Raw genomic sequence first — 19,650 nt, forward strand, 5'->3', positions numbered from 1 at the left:
ACATGCACACACTCTGAAAAAAAAAAAAAAGTTAATTTAAAAAGATGGCCAAAAAAAAAAAAAGAAAAGAAATGCATGAATAGTCCAATAGGAAGAAAAAGTAAAATATTTGAACACAAATTATGCAGAACATTTGGAAAGCTTTGGGAAAGGTCATTCTGGAAATAATAAGTTCTAGAGAGGTAGAAAAATAACTTTGCAAACCCACAGAGGCATAGAAGTAAGCACAGAAACAGTGAAGTTAATCAAAACCCTTAGTGGGAATAGATGTGTGATAATTTTAAGAGCTGAGAGACAGGGTATGTGTAAGGCGCTTATACATTATTATAGATTATCTTTGAAATATAGATAGTGTCTGTTAACTTACAGTATAATTTGATTAGTTCTGGGAATGTGTAGTTTAAAAATGTATTGATGTTATGGTGACAGACAGTAGCTACACTTGTGGCGAGGGCAGCAAAACGTATAGAGTCCTTGAACCACTATGTCATCCCCCTGAAATTAATGTAACATTGTGTGCAAATTATACCAATTAAAAAATTTTTTTGAAGCAAAAGATATGAAAAATAAAAGCACATGGATGTTAATACGAGATTAGCTGTTTGCCAAAACTCCAACCTGGACCCCAAATTTACACAGAGAAGGACCATTTGAAGTCCCTGGGCAGAAACAACAGCAGAAGCTGCCATTGGTCCTCTCAGGCCGAGCCCTCCTCTCCTCTCCAGCCTGTTGACTGCTGCCACCACAGTGGTTTGTTCACCCAAAGGCACCAGCTGGGACCTTCTTTGGCTCTACACAGGGCGGTGTCAGGGGTGAGTGACCTGTGTAGCTATGCTGAAAAGAGCCCCACACTTGGTATAGAGTTCTGTTAACACTGTCTTGGCGTTCAATAATTTTTTTTTTTTTTAACAAAGGACCCTGCATTTACATTTTGCACTGAGCCCTGCAAATCATGTAGCCAGTCCTGACTTTAGAACCCATGGGATTATCTTCTTCTGACCAACAGGAATGAAATTTACTTGTGGTTAGACAATGGCCCAGGAGTGAGCACTCCTCCAATGCCCTGACAGGCTCCCCTCCCAGACTCTTCCTTTTCTCTAATATCCATCAGTTGGGTCTACCACAACTTCCAGGAAACCGGACGGGTCTCTAAAGAGAACCTTGCTGAGGTGAATTTGACCTCAGCAGCATTGCCATTCTGTCAACAACCTCCACCTTGTTACAGGTGTGGCAAACAGCTCTCCTGCCAAATTCCAGCCGGTGTTGTAAAAAGGACCCTACCTGGTGAGTGGCCTGGGTCCCCAGAGGACATTTTTTTCCAGAACAGACAGAGGGGGACAGAGGAGGTTAGAAAAAGATAATATTGGTCAGAAGACAAGAATGACTACTCAACAGTGAATTTCTACCATTGAATGTCGCTGAATCTCCCTGAACCTCAGTTTCCTCATCTGTGAATGGGGCAACCAGGGGAGGTATCAATTCCCAGAGGATTGCCCAGAAGACCGAGAGTTTGTATAAAAGACTTCATAGGGCTCCTGATGCTTAGTGAGCGTGGGGCTTATGAAACATCAGTTCTTTTTAAATTTTTAGTGTATTTTTAAAAATGTTTATTGAAGTATAGTTAACATACAATGTTATATGAGTTTAGGTGCGCAACATAGTGAATCAACAACTGTACATGAATCAGTGCTCAGGACAATAAGGATAATCACCATCTGTCACCATACAACTTCGTTATTACAATAGTGTGACCGATGCGTTCCCTACGATGTACTTTGCACCTCGCGGACTCCTTCTGTGACTGTGACTCTCCGGGTCGCCGTCGTCTCTCACCCGTCCCCCGCTCACCTCCTCGTCGGCAACCACCGGTTTGTTCTCTGTATTTAACAGTCTGGTTTTTTGGCCTATGAAGCATGGGTTCTGAATCATTCGGGTCATGGGCCCCTGGGAGAACTTGCAGGGTTCCTAGGGTGCCTCCCCCCGCCTCCCCCCCCCAGGGTCATCTCCGAAAAAGAGCTCGCCTGCAGGGCCCGCTGAGGCCTGCGAGCGCTCCTGGGCCCCCAGAGGGGCTCGTGCCCCCCACCGCTCAGGGGCGGTGCTGTCTCCAGCCCCCACCCCGCCCCGGCCTCCACCTGCGGCCTCCTGCGGCCTCCTGCGGCCGCCACCCCGGCCCCCTCCCCTCCCCTCCCCTCCCCCTCCGCGGGCCGCTCTCCGCCAGGGTCCCCGCGGCGCCCGAGGGCGGGCCCGGCTGTCGGCCCGCCCAGTGTGGGCCCGGGCGGGGGGGGGGGGGGTCCCGCCTCTTACGGGATGGAAACTCCGGTGTCCAGAGGGGCGGGCGCGCGGCGAAAGGGGCATTGGTGCAGCCTGCGGCGGCCTCGCAGCGCGCCGGGGCCCGGCTCTGACCGCGTCGCGGCTCCGCGGCCGCTCGCCCGCCCCGCGCCCCCCGCGCCCCCCGCGCCCCGCGCCCCCCGCGCCCCCCGCGCCCCGCGCCCCCAGGGCCCCCCGCGCCCCCAGGGCCCCGCGCCATGCGCCCCCAGGGCCCCGCCGCCGCCTCCCCGCCGCGGCTCCAAGGCCTCCTGCTGCTCCTGCTGCTCCTGCTGCTGCAGCTGCGCGCGCCGTCGAGCGCCTCCGAGACCCCCAAGGGGAAGCAAAAGGCGCTGCTGCGGCAGAGGGAGGTGGTGGACCTGGTGAGTCCGGCGGGGCTCCAGCTGTCGGGGTGGGGGCGGTCGGCACGGCCGCGAGTGTGGGTGGGTGCGCGGGCCCGGGGTGCCCCGCTCGGTCCGGGGCCGCGTGCGCCGTGGGGCCCGGGAGTGCGAGCGGCGGGGCCGTGGCGGGGCGGGGGCGCGACGCCCCAAAATGCAGGGAGCCGCCCGGTAAGTTCTGGCCTCTGAGGGCCTCCCCCACCCCAGGAGGATGCCGAGGGCTCCCGAGGCAGCGGGGGTCGACCGAGAAGCTCCGGGAGGTGAGAGGGTGGGCCTGGGAGCGGCTGGGACACCCGGCCTCGCCGATGCGGTCCTGGGTGGGCCTGGGCCCGGGCCAGAGCCCGGCGACGTGTCCCGGGTTGGCGCTGGTGGCCACGTCTGCTGCGGGAGCGAATAACAACCCTCAGGAAGCATCCGTCCAGCTCTTTGTAACTTGAAGACTCTGAGTCATGTTGGGTCATCCTCCTAGGAAGTGTGGGCTGCAATTTACTTTGTTGGACGACCACAGCTCAGGACAGGGATGGTTCAGAGGGATTAAGGCCAGAAGGGAAAAGTGAAGGGACCCGGCACCAACCCTCGAAGGACCCGTTCCATTGTCCGTTTAGGCAGACGGGCGGGCAGTCAGCTCTCCCAGATACCCTGGGTCCTCAGCCTGTGGCCACCAAGCAAGAGCATCACAGTGGAGCTAAGGAGGAAGACAGTTTTCAGGAGAACAAATAAATAGCCCAAGTGCTTTCTGAGGGGCTAATCCACGCGAAAGTCTTTTTGCTTAAAGCTCTTACCCTTCAAAAGTCAACAAACCCAGTGGAGGGCAGAGCAGTCCTCCGCCCTGTGTCAAGAGCTGTCCTTTCACAGCTACCATATTCCTTGCACATAATAAATTTCAGTCTTTAAATCAATCTTACTTGCAGACAAATATGGTTTGCAGACATTGCAGTACATAAGGGGGGGCATTGTTTTGATAAAAACGGTTTCAAATTTGTCAAGCTGCCACTATAAACTAAGCAAATAAACCAAATTCCCTGGCAGCTAGTTCTATGCCAGATTCAAAAGCTCTGGAAAAAAATTCCTGCCATTGCACACTCACTTTTTGGTGATGTGCTATGTAATTCTGCCCCACAAAGCAGACAATGTATTTAGGGCTACAGTTCTATTTTAAGTGTCTAGATTATTTAAAACTGCACCAAATGTCTGTGGTTCATGTGCAGTTTGCATTTTATGAATTTGTAATTATGATACACAAAATACCCCTTTTCTCCATAAAGCTAGCAATTTTTTCTTTTCCTCCATGGATTTACAGTACCTGCGGTTTCCCACAACTCTTGCCCAACTTGGAAAAGCTTAGTGTGCTGCCAAGCTCAGGTGCATCCTGTAGATTGGATTTGGTTTTGCTGGAGGAAAAAAAAATGTTCATGCGGTCATTGAGAAGGTCTCAACAGATTCTATAAAGCACCTTCTTTGTACAGGTTCTTTCAAAGCGTTCCTTTCAAGCTTCCAGCGAGCTCTGCCCCCTGGTGGCCAATGGAAGAAACAGGGGGTTCATTCTACAGACCTTTCTAGAACCCCTGCCCAGCGCTAAGCGCATGCTGGGGTAGCATTTTAAAGCGAAAGAAGACAGATGTAATACCCATGGACCCAAATTCAATAAAATTATATGGCCACTGAAATGCAGTCTTTAGATAAAAAAACTGAATAAGAATTCTCAGTCTCGGCACTATGACATTTGGGGCTAGATAATTTTTTGTTATGGGAACTGTCCTGTGCATTGTAGGATGTTTAGCAGCACCTATACCCATACCCATGAGATGCTGGCAGTAACCTCTCCCCTCAGCTTGTGACAACCAAAAATGCCTCCAGACATTTGCTAAGTGTACCCTAGAGGACAAAACTGTCCCTGATTGAGAGCTGATATGTAAGAAAATAAAACTTTGTGTAGCATCTTGCCCCAACAGGAATAATAGTGAAAAAAAAAATATCAGAAGAAGTCTTATTGTTTTTCCCTTCCCACTTGAAATCTATGTTCACATATTACATGTGTCTGCTATTAAGAGTAAGTATAAAATAAACCAAGCTGTTTTAGAATATTTTATATTTCAGTATATCTTAAAATTTTTGTTAAAATACTTTCCTTACAATTTCTTTGGCAATAGATAAATAGTGCCTTTTCTTACATCAGGAAAATGGCAGTGGCCAAAGTCATGACAAAGATCATTTATCAAAACAAAGATGAGATTGGTGATGTGAGAAGAAACTGATTGGGAAACACTATATACATGAGGATCCTTCCTAGGCAGTGGCATTACTGGACTTTATAATATGAACATGTCTAATTCCAGAAGTTATTTTAATATATAAGGAATCTTGGGGTTTTTTTTGTTGTTCTCAGTGGACAGTATCTTTATACAGAATGATAGTACAATTTACACAAATAAGGGAAAGTTAAAGTAAAAATTTAAGTGGATTACATTTGGGGTTTGGGAGTCCTAATAAATGGATCAATTCCAGAAGAGACATGGGAATTAGACAGATGGAGATAAAATATTACCTTTACCACTTACCCAGCTATATTGGTGCATGTGGCTTATGTGTGCTGGCTGGCAGGTTTGCTAATGCTATCTTTCCCGGGTCTAGGTCCACCCAAGGGAGTGGACACACTTGCCCAGTGTCACTGCCTCACATGGTCTTGGGGAATAGTAAGAATCATCATAGCTGACATATGCAGTGTCTACTGTGTGCCCCACACTGCTCTAAGCACATTTTTATACATTGTCTCAGTTAAGTCTCACATGAACCCTACAAGGTAAGAATCTTTATTATTTGCCCTATTTTACAGGGAAGGAGACAAGTAGTGAAATGTTGAGTAAGTTGCCCTATCTTGCATAGCTAATAAACAGGGGAGCCAGGATTAAAATCCAGAGACTCTGGCTCAAGAATCCACACTCTTAATTTCTGCCTGATATTCTTGCTGCCTACCCACCAAGCAAACTGGGCGGGGTGGGGGTAGGGGGGCAGAATCCGGGCACTTAAGAGGTTTGCTAGATTACTGCCACACTATGAAAGACCAGTGGTCACCTGCAGCAGGCCACTCACTCTTGAGAAGTGAGGTTGGAGGTCAGAAATTTTACCCTAGGGGATCCCTGAGTGGCTCAGCAGTTTAGCGCCTGCCTTTGGCCCAGGACGTGATCCTGGAGTCCCGGGATCGAGTCCTACGTCGGGCTCCCGGCATGGAGCCTGCTTCTCCCTCCTCCTGTGTCTTTGCCTCTCTCTCTCTCTCTCATAAATAAATAAACAAATAAATAAATAAATAAATAAATAAATCTTAAAAAAAAAAAGAAATTTTACCCTAGGGACCCTTCCTTCACATAAAAATAGAAAGAAGCAGGAGATGTGCAATCTGAATCAAAGATACTGCTGGTATAAGATAATTATTAACCAATATTTTTATTTTTATTTTTTTAAGATTTTTATTTATTTATTCATGAGAGACACAGAGAGAGAGGCAGAGACACAGGCAGAGGGAGAAGCAGGCTCCATGCAGGGAGCCTGATGTGGGACTTGATCCCGGGACTCCAGGATCACGCCGTGGGCCAGAGGCAGGCGCTAAACCACTGAGCCACCCAGGGATCCCCAACCAAGATTTTTAAAATAATTGTATTTCTAGGACTATGTCTGAGGGAAATGACTCAAAAGAAGAAAAAAGCCATATGGATGACAATTTTCATTACAATAGTACTAATGATAGAAAAAAATAGAAATAACCTAAGTATCCCAAAATAGTGCAATGCTGGCATAAAATTTTTAAATTATCATTCTGAAATCCCAGTCCTTTACAGCATATAGGGTTAGAAGAAAAAAATAGTATATCTAATTATGTTCACCCTGGAATATAGCAATTTAAAAATTATGTATGCTTTTAAATAAGCAGCAGAAAAAAGCAGGCAAATGAAAATTTTTTGTCTTCTTTGATTTCTGTGTGTGTGTGTGTGCAGTCTGCAATAAAAAGAATGGAAAGAAATCTCAATATTTTAGAAATAACTTTAAAATCAATTCTCTAAAAAAAAATCAATTCTCTATAATAACTCATCTAGAGTATAAACCAGGGGTATGAAGAGATTCTTGACTCCAACGACTCAAAATAAATACAATTCTATGGGCCCCTGGGTGGCTCACCTGGTTAAGCAATGAACTCTTAGTTTGGGCTCAGGTCATGATCTTAGGGTCCTAAGATCGAGCCCCTCATTAAGCCCCTGGTTGAGCCTGTTGACCTCAATGGAATGCCCACATTGGGCTCCACAATTAGGAGGGAGTCTGCTTGTCTCCCCCTCTCTCTGCCCTCCCCCTGCTCTCAAATAAATAAGATAAATCTTTAAAAAAGAATGCAGTTCTAATCAGAATGAGTCTTTGAATCTTGAGTGGTGAGGGTTTGTCCCTTTTCCTTTTTTCTGCTCTAGTATAATGGAATGTGCTTACAAGGACCTGCAGGGGTGCCTGGGAGAGATGGAAGCCCTGGGGCCAATGGCATTCCTGGTACCCCTGGGATCCCAGGTCGAGATGGATTCAAAGGAGAAAAGGGGGAATGCTTGAGGGAAAGTTTTGAAGAGTCCTGGACACCTAACTACAAGCAGTGTTCATGGAGTTCACTCAATTATGGCATAGATCTTGGAAAAATTGCGGTAAGTAAAGTTTGAATTATTTTAAAGTTGAAGCAAAACTTAAGAGTTTTCATAGTTGAGAGTGAGTTTAAGATTTTATTTTATTTAAAAAAAAGATTTTATTTTATTTTTGCTAGAAAACTTTTTACAAAATTAAGGAGTAGGGATGCCGTGGCTAAGTTAGAATTAATGAATTAAAAAGATAATATTTCAGAGTTAATTTTAAGAAGGTATTTCTAAGACAAATCACCACTAATAATATCTAAAATAACTTACTCCTTTTTTAAAAATGCAAATAAAAAGGGAGAGTGTAAGTGTCTGTGTTGGACAGTAAACAACTTTCCAATCTTGTTCTAAAGTGAACTTAAATTTAAATTAGTATAAGAAATTCTGCTATGGCTCTAAACATAAGGATGGGAAGAAATTTCCAAGAAACTAACAATGTGATAGGAATTGCCTCGAAGTGAGAAGTTCATGCTTAAAAATGCTAAGTTTGAGAGAAGTGGAATGGACCAGAGTTGTACTACAGTGAGCATTTAAAATTTTTCTGCAACATTTAAGGGGAGAAAGTCCTCAAAAGAGCCTGTCTAGCAATAAATTTTGGTTAATGGTTCAGTCACTTGAGTGTTTACTTCAAAAGTAACTGGCTACTGGGATGGCACAGAGTTTAAGAAGCTGGTGCTATTCCTAAGCCACTTTCTTTTTCTTTCTTTCTTCTTTCTTTCTTTTTTTTTTTTTTTGACAACCAACTTTGTACATGGTTCTGTGTATATATTATCATTATTCAATGTTATTCCTTGATATTAAGCACTCCCACCACCAGGCAAATGCAAGTACAAGAGATTTTATTTTCACAAAACTCCGAGATGCCCTCATCTCAGCTCTTTACTGTCTGCTCAATTATCTATAAAAATATTTGAGGGATGCCCGGGTGGCTCAGCGGTTGGGCACCTGCCTTCGGCCCGGGGCGTGATCCTGGAGACCCGGGATCGAGTCCCATGTCGGGCTCCCTACATGGAGCCTGCTTCTCCCTCTGCCTGTGTCTCTGCCTCTTTCTCTTCCCATGTGTCTCATGAATAAATCTTTAAATATATATATAAATGTTTGAGACTGTCTTGTTTGAATTTTGTGTGCTAGGATTTCCATAGAGCTTCCAGAGTTTTGATGACTGTGACCATTTTTATTTTCATATGTGATTTCTTAGAAAGCATTTTGTTAGAATGTTGCCTGATTCTTTACACATCTGACATTGATAGACTGGTTACTTATTTATATAGCTAATCAAAAGTTGCTGAGTTGTCTCTAAAACTATCCCTATGGACTGAATTATTATGTTTTTAGGTTTCTTTTAGAAGCAGTCAGAATGAGTTTGAGAGCTTTCTGAAAGTAAAAGATAGTAGACTGTGAGCCAGTAGACAGAAGTTTTGCCAAGAGAAATGAGAGAAAAAAACTAGGGCCTTCTAATTGTTTCATATAGGTAAAGACAAAAACCTCCACCTATGCTTTACCCCTGGTACTGTTTGCTGTTGCTCATGAAGAAATGGGTCAAGAATAAATATATAGAGACAGTGCTAGTCTAGAATATAAGTTCCATGAGGGCAGAGATTCTGTTTCATTTACTGTTGTAACTGTAGCATCCAGTACATAGGGCTCAGGAAATATTTTTGGAATGAAAAAAAAAATAGAGATATTGATTTGGTTTAAAAGATTGAAGAAGACTAGCTGTTTTGAGTAAAACTAAAATATACCATTAGTCCATGGTGTGAAGAATTCCAAGAATGCCATAATTTGATTTTCTTAGCGTTCCTAATATCAGAGTCTCTTATCTACCTTGCAGAGAATCTCTCTCCTTCTGTAAAAGTTAAGCTTTTTAAAATGTAGTTTGAAGAAAAGGAAAGTTAAAAAAATTCACAATACAACTTGAAAGCATCTTTTAAATGAAAAGTGAAAAGCTAATCCTATTTCTGTGTTTGTGATAGGAGTGTACATTTACCAAGATGCGCTCAAACAGTGCCCTGAGAGTTTTGTTCAGTGGCTCACTTCGGTTAAAATGCAGAAATGCATGCTGTCAGCGTTGGTATTTCACGTTCAATGGAGCTGAATGTTCAGGACCTCTTCCCATTGAAGCCATAATTTATTTGGACCAAGGAAGCCCTGAACTCAATTCAACAATTAATATTCATCGCACTTCTTCTGGTATGTAGAACAATGACTGCAGGATGTGCCTTATGTCTTTAGAGACCAAAAGTTGGTTTTGAACCCACTATCATGTTGGCTCACCAGCCTGTGACAAAAAGAGACCTAGAGCAAGTTTTCAGTATCTTAATCTTCATCCTGGTTGCATTTCAGAATTCCCTGAGATGGATCTTTAAAAAAATACGCAGATGCCAGGGTCCCATCTCTGACCAAATGAATCGGAATCTCTGGGGATAAGACCATATTTTTTAAAAGATCCCCAAGGTTGGAAATCACTGAGTTAGATGAAACAGCAAAACAGCCCATTATGCCATAGAGCAGGTTTTCTTTTCTTTCTTTTCTTTTTTTTTAAAAAGCAGGTTTTCAACCCTGGCTACACATGAGGCTCAACTAGGAAACTTAAAAAAAATCCCCGTACCTGGGTACCCCTTTCCAGGGAGTAGAACTTAATGGGTCTAGATACAGCCAAGGCAGTGGGATTTCAGAATTGCTTCTAGTTAGTCTAATGCTCAGCCAAGGTTGAGATCCACTAGCTATTATTGATAAGGAGATTATTTCTCTGCCTTGTCCTTTAAAAGGATAGATATTGTCTGCTGAATTTGTAAAAGGGAACATTTCTATGTTGCATTCTCTGTTTCTAGTATAAGAGAAAAGACATTTAAACCAGTGGTCACTTAAGCTGTGGAAAATAAATTATTGGTTTGTTTCACTCTAAGATTCATTAAAGAAAGTTTGGAAGTCTACCCCCCCCCCAAAAAAAAAAAAGGAAAAGGGATATCAGTTAATGTCATCACCCAGAGACACCACTGTCAGTACTTGGCTGCCAACCATTTTGGCTTCTTGAGTCACAGCAGGTAACACACCATGATCATCTATGCTGGAAGAATCACAAGACATATATATCACTAGCTTCGTTTCCCTGATTTCTTGCAGGGATTTCTCACTAACCTCGTACTTAAAAATGGCAGAGAGAAGAGAAGAGATCCCTCCACTGTTAACCAGAGGAAATTATATTTCAGCATGCTTGGGGATCCAAGTCAGATAGATTACTGAGCCCCAAAACTAATATAGCACATTTATTCCTGAGAAGTCAAGAGCATCTCTTCTTCATTCTTCCTCAAATCCCCAGAGGATCCTTGAGATACAAAAAAGATGTTGTAACCCCCTCTCTCAGCGCATAGAGAAGGTCCAGGGAAATCAAGTGAGTTGTGCTGGAGAGTAGAATCAGTGTTCAGGACAGAAACCACTCCTTGTCTTCCCTCTTCTCTCCCCAACCCTCTCTTTGATCAGGTTAAAAAGCTTGATCACTAGGTCCTGGGATACTTGTACTGGAAAGGATGATAGGTTTTCCACCTAAGAAGCAGTCTTTCTAGTAAAGTAAACCTAGACATAAAATGAAAATTCTACCAGGAAGTGATGTATGTTTGGTATATATAGGTACATACTGAACACCATATACTATATGGTGTATGTGTGATAGATATAGTTGGTATAAGCAACTTACCTTCTATTGTATTACCTACCTTTAAGGTGTTTGTGCTAATATCATATAATATGAGCCCAGGAACTGTGACCTATACATGTATATACTTAATAAATTATTTAACCTGTCATTTCCCGTGGTGTAGAGACTCATTTGGTATGACCACTTGGGTGGAATGTCAGAAGTAATTTGTTAATTATGACAGTTTTTGTAGTAAGGTGGTAGAAGGTTACTTCTGTAATAAAATCACTTTCCCTTGCACACTGATACTCTTTCTTGAGAGAAAGGAGACACACTCATACTTAGCACATCGAGAGGACTTAAAGCCTCGGACAATGCCCATGGGAGTTCAAAAAACATTTGAATTTCACCTTGTTACCTGGGTCTATGAGGAAAACAGGTCTAGAAACCCCTCATCCCACATGTTTTAGGTGCTTCATAAGTTGTGATACTATATTATTATAGCAAAAATGTTCATTCATTCAAAAAACGTTATATTGGTTATATATGGTTCATGACCATGAAGTGACCATTTGACTCTCCTGTGAGACTGAGGACCCAAATTTGTCTTCTGTCCTGTAGTGTGAGTTGAACAAGCTTCTAGACCATGGATATGCAGAACTTGGGAGAACATGAGTATTTCTGGGCATTTTCTCTCAGCATGGCCCTAGATTATGGGATTGTGGCCACACTACTTCATTCTCCCATGTGTGAAAGGGGCCTGAACCATAGTCAAGTCCCTGGATTCTGAAGAAGATTGCTTCAGATCTACGTCTGTGAGGCTCAGCTGGAATGTACCAACCTACCAAATGGGAAACTTGACCAGTCACATGATGGCATCCCTATACTGCTTTATAGGTCAGGACTCATTTTCTGAAAGAATCTGGCACCCTTAAACAGACATGTATCTTTTTGTCTGTTAAAATGACCATTAGGGGAATTTTAAAAAGTATTACTATAGAAGGACCTTGGTAAGATGGAATGCAAGTTGTATATTAGTAGGTGAATGTCCAGAGAACCTGAGAAAAGTTGTATATTTATAAAGCATAAGAACACAGAGGAAAAGCAAGGTCGTTTCTTTTTCACTGTGAGGAAATTCCGTGTAAAATGAGATTCCCAGATTGAAGGACTGGTATAATTATTCTAGAACGTCTTTTACTGTTACAAAGGCCCTTTCTTCTACCCATCAGGTGTATAGGTAAGTGTTGGAAAAGCTTTTTTTTTTTTTTAAAAAAAAAAGATCTGCATATCAAAGAAAGTCTTGGCTTTGAAAAGTGTGGGCTTCCTTTGTTTAGTCAAATAAATTGCTTTTTTTTTCCAGTCACCTAAACAGTAACTTTGGGTAACTAAACAGATTCAGGTTTTATGGCTGAAACCTGTAAGAAAACCGCCTGTTCAGCTTTTATCATCGGATGGATAATATACATTTTTTAAAAATATTTCTGTGGTAAGAAAAAGAGAACTTCTCTTTATGAAGTCCTTAGTAAGTATTAGGATTTTTAATTCACTGTGCATTAAATAGATTTGTTACCTAACTTGCTTAAGTCATAAAATTTAGATGAGGATTTTTGTTTTTTTGTTCTAAAGAAAGGTGTAACTTTCATCTCTCTTCTGCAGTGGAAGGACTTTGTGAAGGCATTGGAGCCGGCTTAGTGGATGTTGCTATCTGGGTTGGGACTTGTTCCGATTATCCGAAGGGAGACGCCTCTACTGGATGGAATTCAGTATCTCGCATCATTATTGAAGAACTACCAAAATAAATTCTTTCATTTTCATTCCCTACCTCTTTTTTATTAAGCCTTTGAATGGTTCATCGTAGTGGCATTTTATATAATTTTTATGTATACATCTGAATAAAAAACAAAGCTAAATGTGTTTCAGACCAAAGTGTGATTTCACACTGTTTGAAAATCCAGTATTTTTCATTTTCCTTCAGTCAAAAAAATGATTTCAGGATTTTGTAGTTGATTAGAACACCTTCTTTGTATTCCCCATTCCCTGAACCTATAATTCGGAATGTCTTTGTGTGGTCTTGAACTTTTCCTATTCTCTTAGGATAGGACTTTTAAAACATAAAGGCTACCAGCCTTTGTACAAGTTGTAAATGTTTGGAACGGTTTTATATCTGTGAAATAAAACTTAATTTCAAACAACCTCAGTATGCTAACCTAATTGCCACTAAAATTAGAGTTCCTAGTACTTCATATCTGAAAAGTTGGGTTCATTTAATAATCATATATTGAATTTTAGTGAGTGTATAGTACTGTTTGTTCCATACTTTGAGGAATATAAAGAAAAAGGGGTATTTCCATGTCAGGAATTACATTAGCAGTTTAGGATTTTTATCTTAAAGAATAAAAAGATGTGAATTCTGTCCTCAATTGCTTACCATTTGGTAGAGAGGATACAATATATACAAAAATAACAATAAATCAAAGATCATATGTTAATTGACGTGACAGTTGTTGAAGTGGTGGTATAATCGAAAGAGTGTTCCGTTACTTCTGGCTGAAGGGATCAGAAAGAATTCAGGATGAAGGAAGTACAGGTCTCAGACTGATAAAGTTAAGTGAATCCTGGACTTGAATTGGAAGTATCAGTATGAAGTACTTTATCTTAAATAAGGCTGTGAAACAATAACAACAAAATCTCCTCGTTTTGGGCTTGTGAACAATGACCTAGAAATGATGACCAGTTGAGTAACATCCTGATTGTGATCTCCACATTCCATTTCCCCCTAAAAGGAACTAAGCCTCCTTGAAGAAATGGGTGATTTCAGTTCTGGGGCAGGAAATGTACAGTAGGAGTCTGGAACATCTTGGCATACTGGAAAACAAGGCAGCTATGAAAGACAACTGAAAAGGATCCAAGAGCCAACTTGAATTGCTTCCCACTGGCAAAGATGGTACAATGTAAGCATCAATAAAAATAATAACCGCAACAGTTTGCAACACATCAAATGTGTTTCAATGCAGGAATTCATAATGATACTAACATAAAATTCATTGGTCAACTTGGAGGATGCCAGCAAACCAACTTGTTACTTTGAAACTTGGTAAATAGAAAAAAACAAGCATTTATTCTGCTTTCTCAATATGAACCATATTTCTGGGTGACCAAATTGTTGATGAAGGGAAATTTCTCCTTATAGAAATGTGTTTTTTAGTGTGTATTGGTATAGATAACAAATGAAGAGTGATAGAATATCAAATTTTCAACCCCTCACAAATTAAGAGATCTAGCAATAATCATCAGGGAGGGAGTAGACTGTATGTCTTAATAAAAGTACATAACACCACCCAAGAAGTACTTTTGTCAAGAAACCATCACACTTGGATTTGATATAGCTTCCAGATATAACCCTTAAATTTCAGGAAATACAGGGGATAGAAGAACATGTTAATTGACATGGACGAATCATAATCAGCAAATCTAGACTGGGAAAGTTGAAAGACAACTTGGTTTCTTCCACAAATAAATTGCAAGAAAAGAAAAAACCATGGATTAAAAGAACTTGAACTTTATTTGGATGCTTGAAATAGTTGACATTTGAACATTAACTGGATATTTAGTATCAAATAATCACTTATTTTTTAGGTTTTTGATAATGGTATTGTTATTTTTTTAACTCTTTTTTTGGGAAGATTTTATTTTCAAGGGACACCCGGGTGGCTCAGTCAGTTAAGTGTCTGCTTTCAGCTCAGGTCATAATCCTGGGATTCTAGGATCAAGCCCCATGTAGGGCTCTCTGCTCAGCATGGTGCTTGATTCTCCCTCTCCCTCTGCCCCTCATGCCCTGCTCATGCTCTCTCACTCACTCACTATTTCAAATAAATAAAATCTTTTTAAAAAAATAAAGATTTTATTTTTAAGTAATCTCTACACTCAACATTGGGCTCAAATTCACAAACCTGAGATGAAGAGTCACATGGTCCACTGACTGAGCCAGCCAGGCACCCCATAGTGTGGTTATTTTTAAATAATGCTTATCTTTTAGAGGTACTGCAATATTTAAAGTAAAGTGATATGATGTCTGGAATTTGCTTCAGAATAATGTGGAAAAGAAAAGTGGGTGAGAAGGAATCTAGATGAAATAATGTTGAGAAGTTAACCAAGATGGGTAAAAATTGAGATTTTGGGTGGGGATGAGAACATTAGTTCAGACCTCTTTGAATGGGCACAGAATGTGAAGATATTTGTGTTCCATATTAATGCCTACCGAAGAACATCCATTGCAAAGGCAGCTCTTAAAATTGAGATGAACAAAATAACACACTGTTGCTGTCAGCTTCTTTCCTCAGCCACGCCAGTGATAGTTCAATGGACCCATGAGCAAAGAGGCCATGGTGACAATGCACAGGAGGCTGTTCAACAACATGGGATTTCCCTTAAAAGGCTGGCCTGGCTAGAGTTACTGCTGAGTATAGAGACCAGCTTTGAGTATGTAACATTGGTACCATTCCCTGAGAGGACTAGCCAGACACGCAGTGGACCTCTTCTACCATGGAGGGGTAGAGATTCATTCTCACGGAAACAGACATATATTCTGGATATAGATTTGCCCTCCATGCCCATAATACTTCTGCCAGCACTACCATCCACGGACTCACACAATGCCTTATCCAGTGTCCTGGCATTCTACTCACCAGTGCTTCAGATCCAGAAACCTCATTTTACAACGGAGAAATGCAGCAATGGGGCTCACCCTATGGACTTAATTGGTCTTGCAATATACCCTATCACCTGAGACTGGCTGGTCTAAGTGAAAGGTGAAATGGCTTACTCGGGACGCATATGTGGTCTTACACCAGTTGGTAGACAACATCCTAGAACAGGGTTTGGTCCTATGGGGAGTAGTATGTGCTTGGATCAGAAAGCATGATATGCTGTTACCTCTCTTGTAGCCAGAATACAAGCAGTGGAAGTGAGTCGCTTCTCTTACTATTATTCCTAATAACTCATTTATAGACTTTTTGCTTCTTATCCTGGCAACTTTGAACTGCTGGTTTGGAGATCTTGGTATCCAAGAGGGGAATGCTTCCACCAGGAGACACAAAAATAGTTCCACTGAATTAGAATATGAGACTATTCGTTTTCTACTGAAAACTGCATAACTAATTTAATAGATTAAGACAACACACATTTATTAATCTCATGGCTTCTATGGGTCAAGGGTCTAGGTACAGGTTAGTTGAGTCTTCTGCTCAGGTTTTCACCAGGCTGAAATCAAAGTATTGGCTCAATTATCTAACATTCAGGATTTTCTTCTCAATTTATATGATTGTTAGCAGAATACAATTCCTAGCAGCTGTGTTAAAAACCTTCTTTTCCAGCAGCTGGGTGGCTCAGTGGTTTAGCACCGCCTTTGGCCCAGGGTGTGATCCTGGAGACCTGGGATCAAGTCCCACATCGGGCTCCCTGCATGGAGCCTGCTTCTTCCTCTGCCTGTCTCTCTGCCTCCCTCTCTCTCTCTTTCTCTTCTCTCTGTGTTTCTCATGAATATGTAAATAAAATCTTAAACAAACAAACAAAACCTTGTTTTCTTGCTGTCAGCTGAGGACTGCTTTTACCTCCCAGAGGTCACTCCCAGGTGCTTGTTATGTGGCTCCTCCTCTTACAACATGGCTGTTTTTTTTCCAGACCAGCAAGAGAATTCTTCTGCTTTTAAGGCTTGCCTGAGGGCAGCCCGGGTGGCTCAGCAGTTTAGTGCCGCCTTCAGCCCAGGGCGTGATCCTGGAGACCCAAGATGAAGTCCCATGTCTTCATCCCTGCATGGGGCCCTCCCTGCATGGGGCCTGCTTCTCCCTCTGCCTGTGTCTCTGCCTCTCTCTGTGTCTCTCATGAATAAGTAAATAAGATCTTTCAAAGAAAAAAGAAAGGTAAGGCTTACCTGATTAGGTAGGTTGGGCTCACTCAGGATAATCTCTCCTTTTGGATTATAGCCAAACTGATAAGGGACCTTAATTACACTTGCAAAATTCCATCTGTCATATAACATAATCATGGAATTGATAACCAACTTATTTACAGGCCCCAACATTGCTCAAACAAAACTAGATTATTTACATCAGGAGGCAGGGATCATGGAATCTGTGTTAGAAGCCAACCTACTGTAGACTGCCCCCTGGCCATTTTGCACTCTTTATACCACTGAACCAACAGGTGAAAAACAGGAGGTTCATCTATTGGTTTTACTGACGGATCCTAATTACCAAGGGCAATTGGTTGCTGCTATGATGGAAGCAAGGAAGACCATGTTTGGAACCCAGAAAAATTTCTGAGGTTCTTGTTAGTACTTCCATGCCAAAGATGAACGGAGAACTACTTGAACCAGAGAAGGAAGAGTGATTAAGGATCCCAACCTTTTGGGAAGAAGGATTTGGATCTGCTTCACCAGGTAAAGAACCCAGAACTGTGGGTTTTGGCTGTGGGCAAGGAAAATGTGGAATGGGTAGTTAAATGTGGAATGGGAAGCTGTAGATATCACCTATGAACTTGTGAACAATGACAGAAAACCAGGACCTTGGTGGCCTTGGATATTTTGTTATATGCCCGTTTATACATGGTAACCCTTTTCTTCCTTTCTCTCCTTCCCATTTTAATGTTATATGAAAGTTAGCGGAGGTAAACTTTACAGGTTTTTAGTTAACAAAATACTGAGACCATGACTGAATTGGAGGAGTAATTAATATAGCCAGCAATGGATTCAATGACCGTTGGGCTTTGTGTTTTCTCATTTGGGTGAAGGGCAGGCACTTTCCTTATCAGGATAGCTGTATCAAACTAGGCTAACATACAGATTATGTATGTTATTTTGCTTTGTTGTGCTGGAACTGGAATGTGCATAGAAGGTTGCAAATGAAGCTAAGTACTCCAGATGGTCAATTAAACTACTCATCAGTTTGTTTCTGAACTCTAAATTCATTCTTCAGTACCTACACTGTGGTCATGAACTGCACTCTAAGTACTTCTCCTTTAGAATAGCCTATTAACTAGAGAATACTGGAGGGATATTGCAGAAGGAGCTGGTCTTCCTGGTTTCAGGGTGGTTTCTCTTGCTCCTACCAGTGGTGTGTGTGTGTCTGTGTGTGTGTGTATTTGGTGGTACTGTGCTCCAGTTGCACACCCAAAATGCAGTCCTTTACCTAGAACTTGCAGCTCCAGCCCGGGAGGTCTGTTTCTTTCTGCAGGGGAGAGGGATGCCACATAGTCCCGGCCTCTACTGTCTAGAGCACCCGATTCCCCAGTATGCCCACCCACAGGTCTTGGCTTGCTTGCACCTTTCCAGTGTGGGCCAAGTCTACCCTGCCTTTGCAACTGCAAAAATGTCCCATCATCCTCAGCAAGCTGCTCAACTAGCTTTGGCTTGCTGGTGTCCTAAAGGATCTGTTCCTGTTTTTCACCTAATTCTATACCAACTCTGGACTAGGAAACCCAGCAGCCTTTCTCATCATCCGGTGATCTGCAATGGTCCCAAGAGGTCTGAATGCCAGACGGGGACACTCTTCCAAGCTCATTCATCCTTGGCTACTCTTTCTCAGCTTCAGGGTACTGTTTAGTTCGCGTAATATATTTATCATAGCTTAGCAATTCCTTAATCTTCTCCTGGTTAAATCTGCTGTGCGTTCTATGCCCTGGTTGGACTTAGATTGATGTGTGATTAGTTGATTGGACAAGGAAGTGAGCGTGAGTGGTGCTCTCTCTCTCTCTTTGGGAACAAGCTGCTCACAGCATGAGTTCAGTCCCATATCTCCTTGCTGTGTTTTACAGGGACAGGCTCCAAGAGTCTTGGTCCAGTGCTCTCTGTGGCTGGATGGGTATTTCTGTATGACTCTGAGGCTTGGAAGGAAGCCCTCTTTTACACAGATATAATTTCAGCCTTACTATTATACGAAGAATATTTCATGCTTCACTTGTCAGTTAATGAGTTAGGTTTTTTTTAAAGGATTTATTTATTTGAGAGAGAGTGAGCTTGCTAACAGGGGAAGGGACAGAAGAAGACAAGCAGACTCCCCGCTAAGCTGGGAGCCTACCACTGGCTCAATCCCAGGACCCTAAGAGCATGACCTGGGCTGAAATCAAGAGTCAGATGTTCAAATGACTGAGCCACCTAAGCACCCCCCTATTTATAAAATAGTTTAAAGCCTGGGTGAGAAAGAAGTTAATGTGAATCTCTTAACAAAAAGCATCTTGGTGCTTTTTGACATGTTGAGTGTAAACTGGTTTTATCACTTGCTAGCCTTGAGTAGAACATGCCTAACATCACAATTAACATATACTGAAGTTAATTTTAAATATTTTATCTATTTATTTATGAGAGACAAAGAGAGGCAGAGACACAGGCAGAGGGAGAAGCAGGCTCCCTGTAGGGAGCCGGATGCAGGACTCGATCCCAGGACTCCGGGATCACCACCTGAGCCAAAGGCAGATGCTCAAACACTGAGCCACCCAGGCGTCCCAACCTAACTGAAATTTAATATAAACACACAATTTTGTGATATTTGATGTCAGAAAATATTTTGGGGACAACTTTCAAATTATCCAACACTTCTCCCACAGCAGATTTTAGTTATTTTTCTGAGTGTACTGGTCAGTTTTTCTCTTTGATGCTTTTCAT

General features: G+C 42.2%; 1 protein-coding gene across 1 annotated transcript; it reads left to right on the plus strand.

Annotated features, from left to right (window-relative positions):
* Positions 1 to 2,496: 2,496 nt before the first annotated feature.
* Positions 2,497 to 13,186, plus strand: CTHRC1 (collagen triple helix repeat containing 1). The gene is made up of 4 exons (XM_072774139.1): positions 2,497 to 2,687; positions 7,154 to 7,375; positions 9,334 to 9,550; positions 12,651 to 13,186. The coding sequence occupies exons 1-4, from the start codon at positions 2,526 to 2,528 to the stop codon at positions 12,791 to 12,793; spliced, it is 744 nt and encodes a 247-aa protein (XP_072630240.1). The 5' UTR covers positions 2,497 to 2,525; the 3' UTR covers positions 12,794 to 13,186.
* Positions 13,187 to 19,650: the final 6,464 nt, after the last annotated feature.

The sequence above is a fragment of the Canis lupus genome, chromosome 14 (assembly GCF_048164855.1).
Source record: "Canis lupus baileyi chromosome 14, mCanLup2.hap1, whole genome shotgun sequence".
In the NCBI taxonomy this organism is placed as follows: domain Eukaryota; kingdom Metazoa; phylum Chordata; class Mammalia; order Carnivora; family Canidae; genus Canis; species Canis lupus.